Source organism: Callithrix jacchus, chromosome 8, assembly GCF_049354715.1.
Source record: "Callithrix jacchus isolate 240 chromosome 8, calJac240_pri, whole genome shotgun sequence".
Classification (NCBI taxonomy): domain Eukaryota; kingdom Metazoa; phylum Chordata; class Mammalia; order Primates; family Cebidae; genus Callithrix; species Callithrix jacchus.
Genome location: NC_133509.1, coordinates 129,387,203 through 129,402,933, shown reverse-complemented (window position 1 = coordinate 129,402,933; position 15,731 = coordinate 129,387,203). Strand labels below are relative to the sequence as shown.

The 15,731-nt window shown below is 49.5% G+C and overlaps 1 protein-coding gene and 1 long non-coding RNA gene across 2 annotated transcripts; one reads left to right on the top strand and one right to left on the bottom strand.

The window, feature by feature from the left end:
- The first annotated feature begins 362 nt into the window (after positions 1–362).
- On the top strand, positions 363–9,045 carry LOC144577570 (uncharacterized). Its single transcript, XR_013521743.1, has 2 exons — positions 363–956; positions 6,721–9,045. It is a non-coding gene; the product is annotated as an uncharacterized LOC144577570 (long non-coding RNA).
- Positions 8,606–15,134, bottom strand: SERPINA4 (kallistatin). Its single transcript, XM_009006495.4, is given in 4 exon segments — positions 8,606–8,825; positions 9,920–10,079; positions 11,356–11,629; positions 14,471–15,134. Coding segments are annotated over 4 exon segments (1,284 nt in total). The 5' UTR covers positions 15,120–15,134; the 3' UTR covers positions 8,606–8,624.
- Between the last annotated feature and the right edge of the window lie 597 nt (positions 15,135–15,731).

Here is a 15,731-nt window from a genome sequence, read left to right as displayed (position 1 = left end):
CATCCATCCATCCATCCACCCATCCATCTACCTATTCATCCATTCTTCCATTCATCCATCCATCCTTCCCTCCATCCACCATCTAACCATCCATCCACCCATTTATTCATCCATCCATCCATCTATCCACTTGTCCATCCACCCATCCTTATAGCCTTCCATCCATCCTTCCTTCATTTCATTCCTCCAATATCAGTGTTTCCTGAGCTCTAGCCGTGACCCAGAAAATACCCCTGGCCTCAAGAAGAGAGATCAATATCTTGATAGATAAACCAAAGACAAAGTGTTGATGCCCTAGCAGATGTCTCCACAGTAAAGACACATAGGAGGAACGGTCCATTCTCTCATGGCTGGAGAGAGGAACGGAGTAGGAAACGCTTTGTGAAGATGGTGACCTCGAATCTGGGATTTTGAACCGTGTCGAGGTTTTTATCAGTCCTGGCTGGGTAGAGAGGAGTGAATGCACAGAAGAGCTTATAGCACAGCAGCGGGAGGTCTGAGAGAGCCACAGGAGTGAGAGCAGCACAGCCTGAAGCAGCAGAGCAGGTAGTGGGGCACCAGGAGCCTGTCAGAGAGAAGGAGGGGAGGACAAAGCAAAGCCCGGGCCAGATCAGGGCCAGATGGAAGGTGTGGAAGTACTGCTGGGGTAGGAACCAGGGTTGAACTTCATTCTGTAAGAGAACAAGGAAGAAATTCTATTTGGCTGTCATGGATATGGTCACCTGGAAATCAAAACAGGACCAAGTGACACTGCTGTGGTAATCTAGGGGAGAGGTGAGAGTGGTGTGGGCCAAGCCAGGAGAGGTGGGGCTGGAGGAGATGAGACACATTAAAGAAGCCAAGTGGACCTGGTGTGAGGTGAGGGGTAGGTTTTAGAAGCCTGCATGATGGCGAGTTCAGTTTTGGACCTGGTGAGCCTGAAGGGGCTGTGGTGCCTGCTGGTGGAGATGACAAAGGTGAATGGGTCTAAAGAGAGGTTTGGAGGGAAAAACAGAGATGGGAACTAGAGTGAAGGAAGCACATGGGGTCTGGGGCATGCCGGGGTGAGGACAGAACAAGAGAAGAGGATGAAGCATAGAACGCTGAGACCTTTGGCATAAGCCTGAGCAGAGAGAGAGAGAGACAGACAGAGAGAGAGCTCACAAAGGTGATGGCTGGGAAGGAAGAGGACCAGGGCAGATAGCAAGGGAGGACAAGGGAGACCACTGTTGGTGTCAGATGCAGCAGAACATTTGAGTAGGATGAGGATGGCCACTGGTCCACAGAAGCCACCAAGGTGATCTGGGTGAGGAGGTAGGAACAGAAACCCAGGGCCAGCAGGCTGAGACTTCAAGGGGATGGTCAAGGCCGATTCCTCCTTGAGGAGAAGGCTGGGAAGGAGGTGGAGCAGATGGAGCTGTGGATTGGTGGGAGGGACTTCCCAGGTCTGGGGGAAGAAGCCGAACGGAGGGTAAAGGTGGTTATTAATTGAAGGAGATTTTTCTCAGATAGCAGGAGGCCAGGAGAACAGACAGCTGTTTGTCAGGAAGAGCAACACCTGTTCCTGTGAAATTGGAGGAAAAGAGGAATGTCAGTTTGCTGGGGCTGCCATAATTCATCACCACAAACTGGGTGGCTTGAAACAGCAGGGATTCACTCTCGCGGTTCCGGAGGCCAGAAGTCTGAATCAAGGTGCTGGCAGAGTCGCGTTCCCACTGAAGTCAGCCACTCCAGGAGAGCTGAGAACTTGAGCGGGTGGCTCTGAGGATGTGTGACCTTGGCTGGCCACATTTGGTCTATTCTCCGGCCCTGCTCAGCATCTCAGTAGCCAGAGAGAATGCCAGGGCTGGTGAAGGCGACCACCGCTGGCCTGATGGGGCAGCCTCCTTAACTCAGTCTTGATGGGCTTTGCAGTTGTATCCTTTCCAGAACACATGGTTGGCTTCATGCCCAGTTCTTGTTGAATGAGCATTCTTCTTTCAGAATAGCTGTTAACCCCACCTAAGGACCAGGTAGGTCAGGGCCAATTTTTTCCATTGGCATCAAGAGCAACGAAGAGCTCTCTCCTCTATAGGAGAGTTTCATTCCATAGATTATTATGTAACAGTGTGGAGCAGAATGCTTTTAAATGGAGCCTCTTACTGTCCCACCTGTCTGGGCCCCATCACTGGCAGCCCACTTCAACTGTTTGGGTGACCTGCCCAGCTCTGGCAGGCATACACAGTTGTCACCTTTGTTCTACAGCACACAGCTGTGACAAAAGATGAATAGAAGAGCAGTTAATGTTAGTATGGCACTAATGCTGAACTACTATCTTAAGTGCTATATGTACAGGACGCAGCAAACACCCACGATAGGCTTATGAGTTAGGTATTATCATCTCCATTCCATAGGTGAGGGAACTGAGGAGGCACAGAGAGACCACCCAAGTCCCTCACCCTGTGTTATGGGTTGAATTGCTCCTGACCCTCCAAATTCATGTGTTGAAGCCCATACCCAGAATACCCCAGGATGTGACCTTATATAGAAATAGGGTCCTTGCAGAGGTACTTAGTTAAAACGAGGTCATACCGGAGTAGATTGTGCCCCTACTCCAATATTACTGGTGTTCTTTTACAAAGGAGGAATTTGGACTCCAGCATGCATGCAGAAAAAACTCCACAGGAGGAGGAAGACAGAGATTAAGGGACATTCAAGATTGCCATAAAGCCTTGAGAAGCTGGGAGAGGTGTGGAATAGATTCTTCCTCACTGAGCTCAGATTCCTGGCCTGCACAACGGAAAGAATGCATTTCTGTTGGTTAAACCACACCGTTTGTGGCCCTCCTTAGAGCAGCCCTAGCAAACAAATACCCTCAGTAATTGCTGGATTTCAGATTCAGATTTAATCATCCTGGCTCCTAAGTCCAGGTTCTGTACTTGGATGCTTGCAGCCTCTTGATAACTGCTGGAAAGCACTCAGCACCATGCCTTGCTCTGGGTGCTCAGAGCACAGGAGCTGTTTGTATTAGTTCGGCCTCTTCTTCCAGAAGGGCCCCCTCCCAGGCAGTCAGGGATGGAGCAGACTCCTATGTGCCCTTCACCTGCTCCATGGATTCAAAAGTCAGGGGCTCCCAGGCCTGTGTCTTCAGTGGATCCCATGTCCATCCTCCCGTTTCCGCTGCCACGCTGCCGTGGCTCTCTGTGCCCAGAGGACATTGCCATGTACAGGTGAGGAAATTAAGACCCAAACAGGTAAAGCGATTGCCCCACAGTGCATTGTTAGTGAAGAAGCTGGGACTGCGGCCTTATCTGACTTCAAATTTTAAGTGCCTCCCTTACACTGAGGAGGTCCCTCTGGCTTCCTGGTTAGCAGCCCATGAAACTGTAATATATTAATAATAAGAAATGCACATTTAGTCTCTGGCCCGAGTGCCTGAGACAGGATTTCTACCACCCTTGTAGATAGGGGTACTAAGAGAATTGTTTGCTTAATATTTTGTCTGATTCCTGAGAGCTTAGTAATTTCCAGAGTAATAAGAGCATCTGATGAAGAGCTCCTGGATCCCTTGCAGTTTCTTGGGTGATAGGAGCGTCTTTTGTTGTAGTGAGGCAAGTCTCGGTGGGCTCCTGGACAGTCTCATAAGGGATCTGGTTACCAGGGAAACCAATCATGGAATTAGAGGGTTGGAGCTTTCAGCCCACCTTGCTCCTCATGACCTCCAGAGTTGGGAGAGAGGCCGCAGGCTGAGTTGATCACCAGTGGCCAATAATGTAATCAATCATGCCTAGGTAATGAAACCTCCGTAAAAACCCCAAAGGACAGGGTTTGGGCACTTTTGGACAGCTGAATGCATGGAGGGTCCTGGAGGGTGGTACACTGGGGGAGGACCACCTGGAAGGTGCCACCATGGAAGCTCTCTGCCCAGTACCCCATACCTGGCCCTCTGACTCTCTTTTATCTAGCTATTCATCTGTAGCCTTTGTTAATATAATAGACCACTAAGCATAAGTGTTTCCCTGAGTTCTGTGAGCCCTCATAGCTAATGAATTGAACCTGAGGAGGGAGTTGTGGGAACCCTGCTTTATAGCCAGTTGGTCAAAAAGTATGGTTGTCAGCCTACTGCTTGCAACTGGCATCTGAAGTGGGGGCCATCTTGTGTGACAGAGCCCTTAACCTGCCGGATCTGAGGTTATCTCCAGGTAGAGAGTGTCGGAATTGAATTGAATTGAACTGCAGCACACCCAATTAGTGTCCACTGGACAATTTGGTGGCTGGAGGAATCCCACACGCATTTTGGTGACCAGAGGCAAACTGCAGTGTTGAGAGCTTGCAAACGTTTGTTTTCTCCCAGTTGTTGAATGGAAGAATAAAAGATTGAATAAACCTATGCTGCCTTTCTCTACACACAAATTTACTAGTCATGCAAACTTGTCGCCTTTTACTAGGCCACGCCATTACCACTCTTTTGGCTCACGTTGGCTTCCTCTGCCCTTCCCCCCAGTTGCAAAGTACAGAAAGACTTTGTTTTCCTGATGGAAGATAACTCCTGAACTCACAAACATGCATGACTCCTTCGAGCACTCACAGCTGCTCTTGAGAGGCCTGCCTCACTAGTGGTATAACAAGGGCCACACGAATGAGAGAACCCACAGGTGAACAGCAAAGGAAAAGTGGACTCAGGCACTGCTCTACAGAGGCGAGAGCTCCTGCATGAAGTCTTTTTAATTTTATATATATATCTTTTTAATGCTCCAAAGGGCATTTTGAAATCTGAGGAGCTGAACTAAATATTTGCCCAATCAATTCCAGGGCCATGTCAAGGGGTAAAGATGCTGAGCAAATAGCTCGGTGACCTTGCTCCTGGCTCAACCTTTTCTACTCGTTCGTTCACTTATTCATTCATTCATGCAACAGATACTAGTTGGGCCTCTCTCATATCCAGTTGGCACTGGGGCCAGGTGAGGTGAAGGAGTGCAGGGTGAACAGGGCCCCCCTTTGAGATGTCCTATCTAATAGGGATGGTGGGGGTGGGAGTAGACATTCTCCTCAGGCTAACCATGTTTGATGGTGGGTTGACAGTCTGCCTTAGGGAGATGAGGGGTTTCTGTGAGATCTTGAGAGAGTACAGATTCTTGGAGGTGGGACTCTACAGGGGACCTGGGAAAACAAGACTTTCTGTGACTGCAGTCACTGGGCACATGACAGCAAGAGGAAGAACTGAGGCAGAATAAGCAGGCAGTGACCAGATCAGGGAGGGCCTTGGCTGTAGATAGAGGCCTTTGAACCATATTTTGTAGGCAATAGGGAGCCATTGGCTATTTTTGAGTAGCAGAGGGAAGGGATGAATCAGAATAAGGAGGCCTCACTCTCCAGGCTGAATGGAGGGTGACTTGCTTCCTTTCTCTCTCCATCAGACCATCGCTCATTCAACACCCCCACCCGCTGCCGTGCTGTTGCCATAGTAACCCTAGACCCTGACCTTCTTTCGGGCTTCTCTTCCACTCTGGAATCCACTCACCCACCTGCCTCTGTGGGGCCAGATGAGGGAGCGAGTCAGCCTGGGCCTTACTTTATTTCTTGCCTGGTTGTTGAAAAACAGACTCCAGCTTCCCAGGAGGCACAAGGGGAAATGGATCACTCTTTGAGCTTAGCAGGCTTGCTTTTCAGCTAATAAAATCAAGGGGTAGAAAGGAGGGTGTGCATTTCCCTGAGTCCCAGAGGTCTTGGGTGTCCTCAGGCATTTGACTGGACAGCTTCTCCTGAGTGAAGCCCAGAGCTGGTACGACTAACTCAAAATGGTCTTGCTGGACAATTTCCTTTTTGGAACATTTCCTCGTCAAATTCTCCTGTGGCTGTACTCATGTCCAGCTCAGGGCTATATTTTAGGGGCAGGAAGGGAGAGAAATCCTTTTGGTCTTTCTCCTTCCATCTTCCTCCCTTTTGCAAGGAAGTTTCCACTGTAAAAGAGTGGTCTGTCTATTGCTCCAAATATCAATTTCCTGGTTTCCTTGCAATGAGCCTCTTCCTGTGGTTGCAGCATTATTTGGACCAGGGATGGTGTCACACAAATCCCGGAATATTTTGACTCTTAAAGGATCATCAACACTGGAGGTGGCTCTCCTTCCTCTTCCTCTGATTACCTTCTCCTTGATGAAAATTCTGGGTTTGTGACAGTGAGATGTTCTGTTTGCCAGAGCCAAGAGCCTGGGTCAGCTGGGTCTGGTTCTGAAGCCCATGGCTGAGTTTACAGTATCAGCCCTAGGCGTCCTGGACACTGAGCAAGTGCCCTGGAGGGACGCGGCAGGCAGCCATGATTCCCAAAGCCTAGAAGATTCTTTGAGCTGGTCCTAAAGTAACAGGCCCCATCTTTCAGTCCAGGACAGACTCTGAGGGGAGACTCTGCCCCCAGTGGATCTACCAAGAGAGGAGAGCTGAGGGCTGAAGGCTTACCTAGAACCTTCTGGAAGCTCAGTTAGGAACTTCAGGCACCAGCATGGTGAGAAGGGCCTATAAAACTTCTGCCTTTTTGGAACTTCCCCTGGCTGGGACTCAATGTCAATTTTCCTGAGTAGTGAAAGTGGCAACATGAGAAAGATTTGGGGTCCCCAGATGGCAGTGGGATTTGGTGGGGAGAGAGCCTATGGGGGTAGCATGACTGTCAGGGCCACGGGAACGAGGGTAATCATAATAAAGCTAATGTTTGCGTAGCACTGTTGTTAAGACTTGACATATACAGTCACTGTTCAATCCTCCCAACAGCCCTACGAGGTCATCCCACTTTATAGACGAAGATACTGATACCCAGAGAGGTGAAATGACTTCCCCAGGATCACACAGCTTCTAAGGAGCTCAACTGGGACTTACAACCAGGAATTCTGGTTTTGAATGTGCTGGCAACCTGGATGCCACCGAGTGGGAGTGAAACGGGCTGCCTGGCAGATGGGTGAGCAGCTGATAGGAAAGAGTGTGGGAACTGTTGCCAGGTTCTGAAAGCACAGGGTGAGCCAGGCCAAGGAAAAGGAAAGATAGGGTCCTTCCTGGCTGGATTGTTCCCAGCTCTACCTCTCCTGGGAACTCCGTGTCCATGGTCAAGGGCGGGAGATCGTGCTGGAGCCCAGCTGCTGCTGATGACTTGACCATCAAGAAAACCCACTGGGTCTTGCCCAGAGAAATGCATCTGCCAGAAATTGGAGGCTCAGGGCAAACAGAACCATGTCCTATCGACCTGCCTTGCCTTGTGGGTGGGGTGATTTTTTCTCACAGACCCTGGGTGGACCCACATCACATACTCAAACAGTCTGAGCTGGGCCACCTGGGCCAGAGAGGTGGGGAAACTGATGGCCCAACAGGGCAAGGATTTTCGAAGATCCAGAGCACAGAGACTGGATGTAAAAACAAAAGGCCCCAGGTCTGCAATGTGCTCCTTACCACAAACATTGTCCTGGGAGAGATACGGGCCACATCTCCGTAGCCACAGGAGGGGCTAGTGCCTTACTGGGTTCCCCTGACCAGGACCCTGTGGACGCTACCCTGGTAGTGTCACCAAGCCCCCTTGGCCAGGTCCCTGTGGAGTCCTCCCTGATGGTGTCACCAAGTCCTCCTTGCCAGGTCCCTGTGGAGCCTGCCCTGATGGTGTCACCAAGCCCCCTTGGCCAGGTCCCTGTGGAGCCCACAGTGATGGTGTCACCAAGCCCCCTTGGCCAGGTCCCTGTGGAGGCCATCCTGATGGTGTCACCAAGCCCCCTTGGCCAGGTTCCTGTGGAGCCTACCCTGATGATGTCACCAAGCCCTCCTGACCAGGTCCCTGTGGAGCCCGCCCTGATGGTGTCACCAAGCCCCCTTGGCCAGGTCCCTGTGGAGGCTGCCCTGATGGTGTCACCAAACCCTCCTGGCCAGGTCCCTGTGGAGCCCGCCCTGATGGTGTCACCAAGCTCCCTTGGCCAGGTCCCTGTGGAGCCCACACTGATGGTGTCACCAAGTCCTCCTGGCCAGGTCCCTGTGGAGCCCACACTGATGGTGTAACCAAGTCCTCCTGGCCAGGTCCCTGTGGAGCCCACACTGATGGTGTCACCAAGTCCTCCTGGCCAGGTCCCTGTGGAGTCCGTTCTGGTGGTGTCTGCCATCCTGTGGCTTCCTTAGCCCCTGCTCTGGAGCAAGGTACCAGCCCTGCCTGAGGCAGCTGACTGCACACACCCTGTCCCCTTTCCATAAACCTGGAAAACCTACTGGAATGGAACCTGGAGCTCCTCATACTTTGTGTCTAGGACCAGGTCTGCCAGGGGAGTCTGGGGCAAACCTCAGAGGGACAGGCAGAGGATGCATTTATTGAGTGTCCACCACATGCGAGACACTGAACCAGGGTCTTCACGGCATCATGTTGTTGGCTCGGTACAACTGCCCTGTTGTAGAAAGGGTCCTCCCCGTGTCTAGAGACAGGAACTTGCTCCAAGAGGTTGGCTGCTCTGTCAGGCTGCGCAGCCCCAGGGAGCGGAGTGTCCAGGCCGTGCCCATCTCAGTGTCACTCCCCACTCCTCTGCAGCCAACACCTGCTGTCCTGGACCCTCAGCATCTTCCTTCTCCCCAGCTTAAACACAGAGCTACTCATGCCCAGCCCTCCCCTGCTGCATCCTCCTGCTTGGAACAGATGAGCAGCCCTGGGAGGGCTATGGTTTCGTGGGGTCGACGACCTTGCCCAGAAAGAGGATATTCTGGGTGTTGGTGGAAAAGAGCACCACAAGGAAGGGCCGGTTGAACTGCAGGACGTGCTCATTGATCTGGGCAGACAAAAATGTGAACCCGAAGCTGGTGGCTGCTGCAGCCCTGGTGCCAGCCTCATCCACGTGCAAGGTGGCCTTGTGGAAACTCTGGGAGGAAAATCAAAAGCGTTATCTCCAAGACAGCAAGAGAGGGGGCCTGGACAAGACTGAGAGAGCTGGAAACTGCTAGGGAATAATAATATTGCACTTTTCAGCCTGCAAGGTGACTTGCTGTTGGGAATAACAGCAAGAATTTCATTTGGATGGATTTTGAGCTGGGGACCTCCTGCTACACACAGTCATTAAATGAGCGCTTGCTCTCTTCCTGGGGCTTGGTACGCATCTTATTTGATCTTTGTAGCCATCCTATGAGGTCAGCAGTATGATGTCACTTTAAAAGTGAGGAAAATAAACTCAGAAACTAGTACCCCTTCAATCACATAAGAGGAAGAACAAGAATTCAAGCTCTCAAACCCAAGACTCTACCCCCTTGCACACTTTTCTTAGCTAAAGTCTTGAGTCTCTTTCTCTTATCTACAATGTCTCCCTAATACAGAGGCTCCCAAGGCAGCCTCAGCTATGTCTCTCCTCTCTGTTTTCTTTTTTTTTTCTTTTTTAGTAAGATAAAGTCTCACTCACTCTGTCACCCAGGCTGGAGTGCAGTGGCGTGATTTCCGGATACACTGCAACCTCCACCTCCCAGACTCAAGTAATTTTCCTACCTCAGCCTCCCGAGTAGCTGGGATTACAGGTACCTACCACCCGCCACCACACCAGGCTAATTTTTGTATTTTTAGTAGAGACGGGGTTTCCCCATGTTGGTCAGACTGGTCTTGAACTCCTGACCTCAGGTAATTCACCTGCCTTGACTTTCCAAAGTGCTGGGATTACAGGCATGAGCCACCACACTTGGCCCCTCCTCTGTTTTCTATCATTGCATTTATCTCTCTGTGAAGACGCTGTATCCCCAACTAGACTGGGAGAGCTCTCTGAGGGCAGGGACTGGTTCGACACTGTATCTCCAGCACCGAGCACCATGTCCAGGGCTGGTCGATGGGTGGATGCTGATGCCTGTAGATGACTGAACACACTCAGGCTCTAAGACTTCATGTGGCAGCATAGGAGCCCCATCACCTGGCAGCTCCCACAGGCACAGGAGCCCTGCTGAGTTCTCTAGGGGTTGCTGACTCTTGATGACTTACCGTGGGTAGATGCAGTTTTCGCTCTTTGCTGATGCCAGATAAGTCAGCCCACCGGGAGAACAGATTCATGAAGCCCAGCCTGGGCAAAATCTGATCTAACACATAGGAGCCAGAAATGGAGAACTTGGGGAAATATAACTTTAGCTTCTTGTAAAAAGTCCTGAAAGAGGCATTGGGTTAAAACATTAGATTAATGAACAAGCCAGGATCCCAGCTGGGCAGAGACCTCCTTGGTGGCCCTCTCTAGCTGGCTGTATTCCATCTGAGCTCTGTCCCCAGACAGCTTTGGCTCAGACCACATCCCACAAATGAGTGTTGAAAGGCCAGATTCCTTTGCCCTAAGGGCCTGCTGTCGGTGGGATCTCCTGCCCTTGGGAACCCCTCTTTGGAGGTGTCTTTCTTTTCTTTCTTTCTTTCTTTCTTTCTTTCTTTCTTTCTTTCTTTCTTTCTTTCTTTCTTTCTTTCTTTCTTTCTTTCTTTCTTTCTTCTTTCTTTCTTTTTTTTTGAGACGGAGTTTCGCTCTTGTTACCCAGGCTGGAGTGCAATGGCGCGATCTCGGCTCACCGCAACCTCCACCTCCTGGGTTCAGGCAATTCTCCTGCCTCAGCCTCCCGAGTAGCTGGGATTACAGGCACGCGCCACCATGCCCAGCTAATTTTTTGTATCTTTAGTAGAGACGGGGTTTCACCATTTTGACCAGGATGGTCTCGATCTCTTGACCTCTTGATCCACCCATCTTGGCCTCCCAAAATGCTGGGATTACAGGCTTGAGCCGCCACTCCCGGCCTGGAGGTGGCTTTCTGTGGGTGTTCAGGTACCCAAGGAGACAGATGTACGTCTCGTCAGGTGGCAGTTTTCCCTTTGCCTCTTGTATGGCCCTGTGGGCTTCACCCTTCGAATCAGCTAATTTCTTTGGATTGGATTCTCTCCCCCGTGAGAGTTGTGTGAATTTTCTATCCACATGTGCCCTTGGGCTAGGATCCTTTTCCTATATATGGTTGAAGACTTTCTCCAATCATAGCCAGAGTGATGGGAAGCTTTCTTGTTAATTCCCTGGGTGGATGGATGGAGTTATTTTGAACCCGCTATGGCAGCTTAGTCAACCTTCGTGGCCAGAGGGGCTGCCTCTTCATTGCACAGAGGTAAAATGCAGAGAAGCAAAGTCACGCCACCCGTCTTGTGCAGTGGAAGAGCTGCCTAGAACTCAGGACTCTGAACTCCTGCTGTGGTTCTTTTTTCCCTTGTGAGGGGGAAGTCGTATTTTAAATATAACAGGAGAGTTCATCATTTAAAGGAAGCCCATGGAAGGTGTTAGAGCAAGTGAGAATTCTTTCATAATTTGGTGATCACTCCCTATTTTGAGGCACTGCCTTTCATCAGAGAGGTACACCTGATGGACAGTACTACGGATTCAGCCCCCAGAGCACGCTGATCACCTCTTCCGCAGCAAGTTGTTCCACCTCGTTAGCAACTCTGCAGTCAAAACCTCTTCGATCTCCCTCAGTTTGCCTAGGTTAGGAAGGATGAAAAACGCAGTCGCGTTTCCTTTGTAATCCATCCGTAACACCGAGCAGGGCAAGTGTTGGTCGCGAAGGTACCAGTGGTACTCCCGGTCCTGCAGCATCATGGACACTCTGACTGATGTATTCTTATCAACATAGAAGTTCTGGCGAATGGTCCTGGAGGGAATGAATGGTTTCTCCCACCGGCCTGAAAGGAAGATGAAAAGAGGGTGCAGGACATCTGCGGGCCACAGAGCCAGTCCTCCAGCTAGGGAATGCCACCTGGGGTTCCGAGCCACCGACACAGTCACTCCAGATCCTGCCCTCTGAGCCCGTCAAGGTGCTCCATTTTGATCATTCAAAACCTGACATGCCTGGGGAATGGGTCCTTTAAGCCTCATTTAAGTTTTAAAATGAGAGATAGCAGAGGATGTTAGTTTGCTAATATGTAAATAGGATTGATATAGTAGAGAAGAAACCAGGGATGCTGGAAAGAGAGGTTCATTGTCAGGCGAGTGTCCTTGAGAAGGAGACGAGATGGCAGGGGGCGAGCAGAGAGGTCGGCCTTCTGTAAGAGGTGGGTCACTACCGCCATGATAAGGTGAGGGCATCTGAGCTTGTGCTTTCAAACGCAGGCAGGTGAGTAGACTTGGAATAAGTAGATTTGGAGGACAGAAGATTTGGAGGTGAGTACATTTGGATGTGAGAAGATGAGGGATTTCCTATTTAACTGACTCTGTTTTCTCAGTCAAGAGTGAGACAAGATGCTTAAGTGAAAGTCATGAGTGGGGAGGACATTTGAGAAGGACAAATCCGTTATTATGGTTGTTTTGGAGAGTGGGGAGATGTGTAAGCAGGATTGTGGGACAGTGTGAGGAGATCTGTGAAGATCTGCGTTCACAAATACCGTGTGAAACCATCAGCCCAATGGGATGTTTTTCTTCAACCACGCTCAGCTACTGGGTGCAGATGTAGGCTAGTGAGATCTTTAGGTTTAAGCAGGCTTGCAGCTTTGGAGGGTAAGCAGACTAGGGATGGAGAACCGAGGAGGTAAAAAGTGTTTGAAGAAGTGACCCCAATGATGGCCGTAGACTCTGCAGTGTGAGTGGGGAAGCAAGGACAGGAGGCGGCGTGCGGTGAGGTGACGGTGGATAGGGTGAATGGACTGAGGTCTCCACACCAGGAATGTCAGTCCAGAAAAAAGCAAGGGATCTGGAATTCCAACCAATGTCTTCCTGATAGAGAAATCCATACTACTGTTTCCCTTCCTTCCTTAGTTAATTTTTTATGAGTTTAAAAGTTTTGTTTTTCAAAGCAAAACTTTTTTTTGAAGATGGAGTCCCATTTTAGCCCCCCAGGCTGAAGTGCAGTGGCACAATCTCAGCAACCTCCACTTCCTGGGTTCAAGTGATTCTCCTGCCTCAGCCTCCTGAGTAGGTGGGATTACAGGCATGCGCCATGAAGCCTGGCATATATATATTTGTATTTTTAGTAAAGACAGCGTTTCACCATGTTGGCCAGGCTGGTCTCAAACTCCTAATTTCAAGTGTTCCGCCTGTCTTGGCCTCCCAAAGTGCTGGATTACAATCATGAGCTGCTACACCTGGCCTCAAAACAAAACTTTTTAAAAAAGGTTTTCAATAGTGCATGAAAATTCCACATGTAAATTATGTGTGATGACTAATTTGGCTGAATTATTAGGCTGGGAGTTGCTTCCTAGCATTTTGCTCCCTGTGGATGCTGGGTTCAAGCTGTTAGAACTGTGAGGTTTGGAAGTAGATTGCTCTCTGAAGGCACTATTGCTCAGACACAACAATAACAATGGTGAGACTCAGCAGTGCTCTGTGTGCTCACGTTTGCCCCTGCTTGTCTCCAAGCTCCTTTTCCCAACTTTAACCCCACTGAACAACAGCAGCCCCAGGCTGCCACCAGAAACTCGGTAGTGATGCTCCCCTCCATGGCGCCAATCCGATGGCTGAATGTGCCTGGCATATAGATTCCCCTATAAGCTCCAAATTATCCACTTGCATCAACAACTTTCTCTCTGTCTTTCCAATTCTTTCTTCCTCTAGACCTTTACTTTCCCAGCCCCGCCCACAATGGTGTTGGGCCTAATTCCTATACCAATCTCGCTATCCTGACTTGAGGTGGCTCTCCTTCTCTGATGCAACCCTGACTAATGTACACTATAGAAAGTTGCTCACACACCATGATATCAACTGTGTGAACATACAGGTGCGTGAATGGAAGGTGAAGAAAAGGTGCTAATATATTAACAGTTGTTGCCTCTGAGTGGTAGGATTAGAGATTATTTCTTTCTCCTTTGTGTTTTTACATATTTTTAAAGCTTCAAAATGAGCATTGTTATCATTAGATGAATTATAGTTGCTCTTTATTGAGTACGTAAAATGGTCAGGGGTCAGCAAACAAGAAAGTTTGTAGAGATATTAAATATTTGAGGCACTGCAGATCATTCAGTCTCTGTAGTAAAGAATCAATCTGCCATTGTAGCATGAAATCAGCCACAGACAATACTTAAATGAATGAGCCTGGCTGTGTGCCAATAAAACTTTATTTACAAAACCAGTGGCTGAACACATTTGGCCCAGGGGCTACAGTTTGCCCAATTCTTTAGGCCCTTTTCTAAGGAGTATACACATGGGTTAGATCATTTGATCCTCAAAGTCAACCTTTAAAGTAGAGACTCATCTTATCCCTGTTTTGAGCAAACAAGCTGATCTGTTTGCACTCTTGGTAGACACTGAGCTCAGATATGAATCCAGAAATCAACTTGTGATTACTGGCTATAATGCATTTTATACATTGCTTTTATTAAGAAAATATGTCTAAAGATAGGAAGGAATGCTCCCTCAATGCTACAGAGTCTTCAATATACAGCATTCTACCATTACATTCTCTGAGGGTTGTTCAACACATCAGACACAACCTTTTTCCTTCCCTTTTTGTAAAAATATATTTAACCAATAAACAAATGAGGGGATTGGGATGGGGGTGTGGATTTAGCATTCACCAATGGTTTGACTCTCACCTTTGAAGTAAATGTAATTCACCAGCACCATCATGATGTCCCTGTTGAGTTCACCAACCAAATTCACAATTTTCCCTTGAGTTTCCTTCTTGGCGTGGTAGTTAATAAGCTTCATTGTACCCAGAGTGTCATAGAAGTTGGTGTGGAAGTGTTTGGCCTCATAGAAGGTCCTGGTGTCATTCAGGAATTTTTCAAGGAACTTTAGGCGGTGGCTCAGGAACAGATCACTGCCCATGCATGTTTCCAACCTGTGACAGGGGAGGTTGAGAGTGTGCAGGACGTCCTAGAAGCCCCTGTGGATGTCAGACTCAGACAGCTCAGTGAGGTTGAAGCCCAGGCCTTCGAGGATCTGGGTGCAGCTGTACGAGCAGGCCCCCAGGGAAAGCATGGCGTAGGCAGCCGAGATGCTCAGCGGAGAGAAGAAGATGTTCTTCCCTGGGGTCTCTGAAGCTATCAGGTAGTAGAAGCGGAAGGCAAAGTCAGCATTGGCAGGGGTGATCTTGAGGCTGGGGGAGCCCTCATCTGTCTCCAGACTCTGCTGTTGGGAGCTACTGGAGCAACTGTCACCATCATGCCCAAAGGTCAGCTGGCCACGAGAAAGGGCCAGCAGTCCAGCCAGCAGGAGGAGCAGACAGTTGATAAGATTCATCCTCTGGACTCTCAGGCCTGTAGGAGGGAAGAGAATGCCCAGGAAATTCCCCCACCAGAACACCTGGCCCTACTGAGAAGGCAGGCAGTGGGCTAGCACACAGAGGTCATGAGTGACACCCTCAACTCCTGCAGATGGGCTTGTGGAAGGCAATGGGATTCCCAGCACCTTCCATATGTGTGGTGACAGCAATGCTATTTGATGGCATCGCTTTAGACTTATAAAGCACACTGCTTGTATTCATCGCATCATGTGTTTCCCACCTGTCTGAGCTCTGCACAGCACTGGACTCCATTATCACTCAACAGAGCAGGAAACAAAGACTCCCAAATTGACTTACCCAAGTCACCTACTGAGCAAATATCCCAGCCGGAACCCAAGTCCCCAGACTCAGCCAAATGCTGCTTCCCCTACGCTTCTTTCAGATGATTCGATTTTCTTAGCGCAGTGACTTTGCATGGAGGATGGCAATCATTGGAGTTTATCTTAGCATCTGCTCCACAAACATCTGTGGAGTGCTTTTTATGGTTTACAAACCACTTTCATGCCGTTTAGTTTGACCTTCCCACCCCTGTAGAGGTCAGTAGAACTGGTCTTTGTATTGTTACTTCA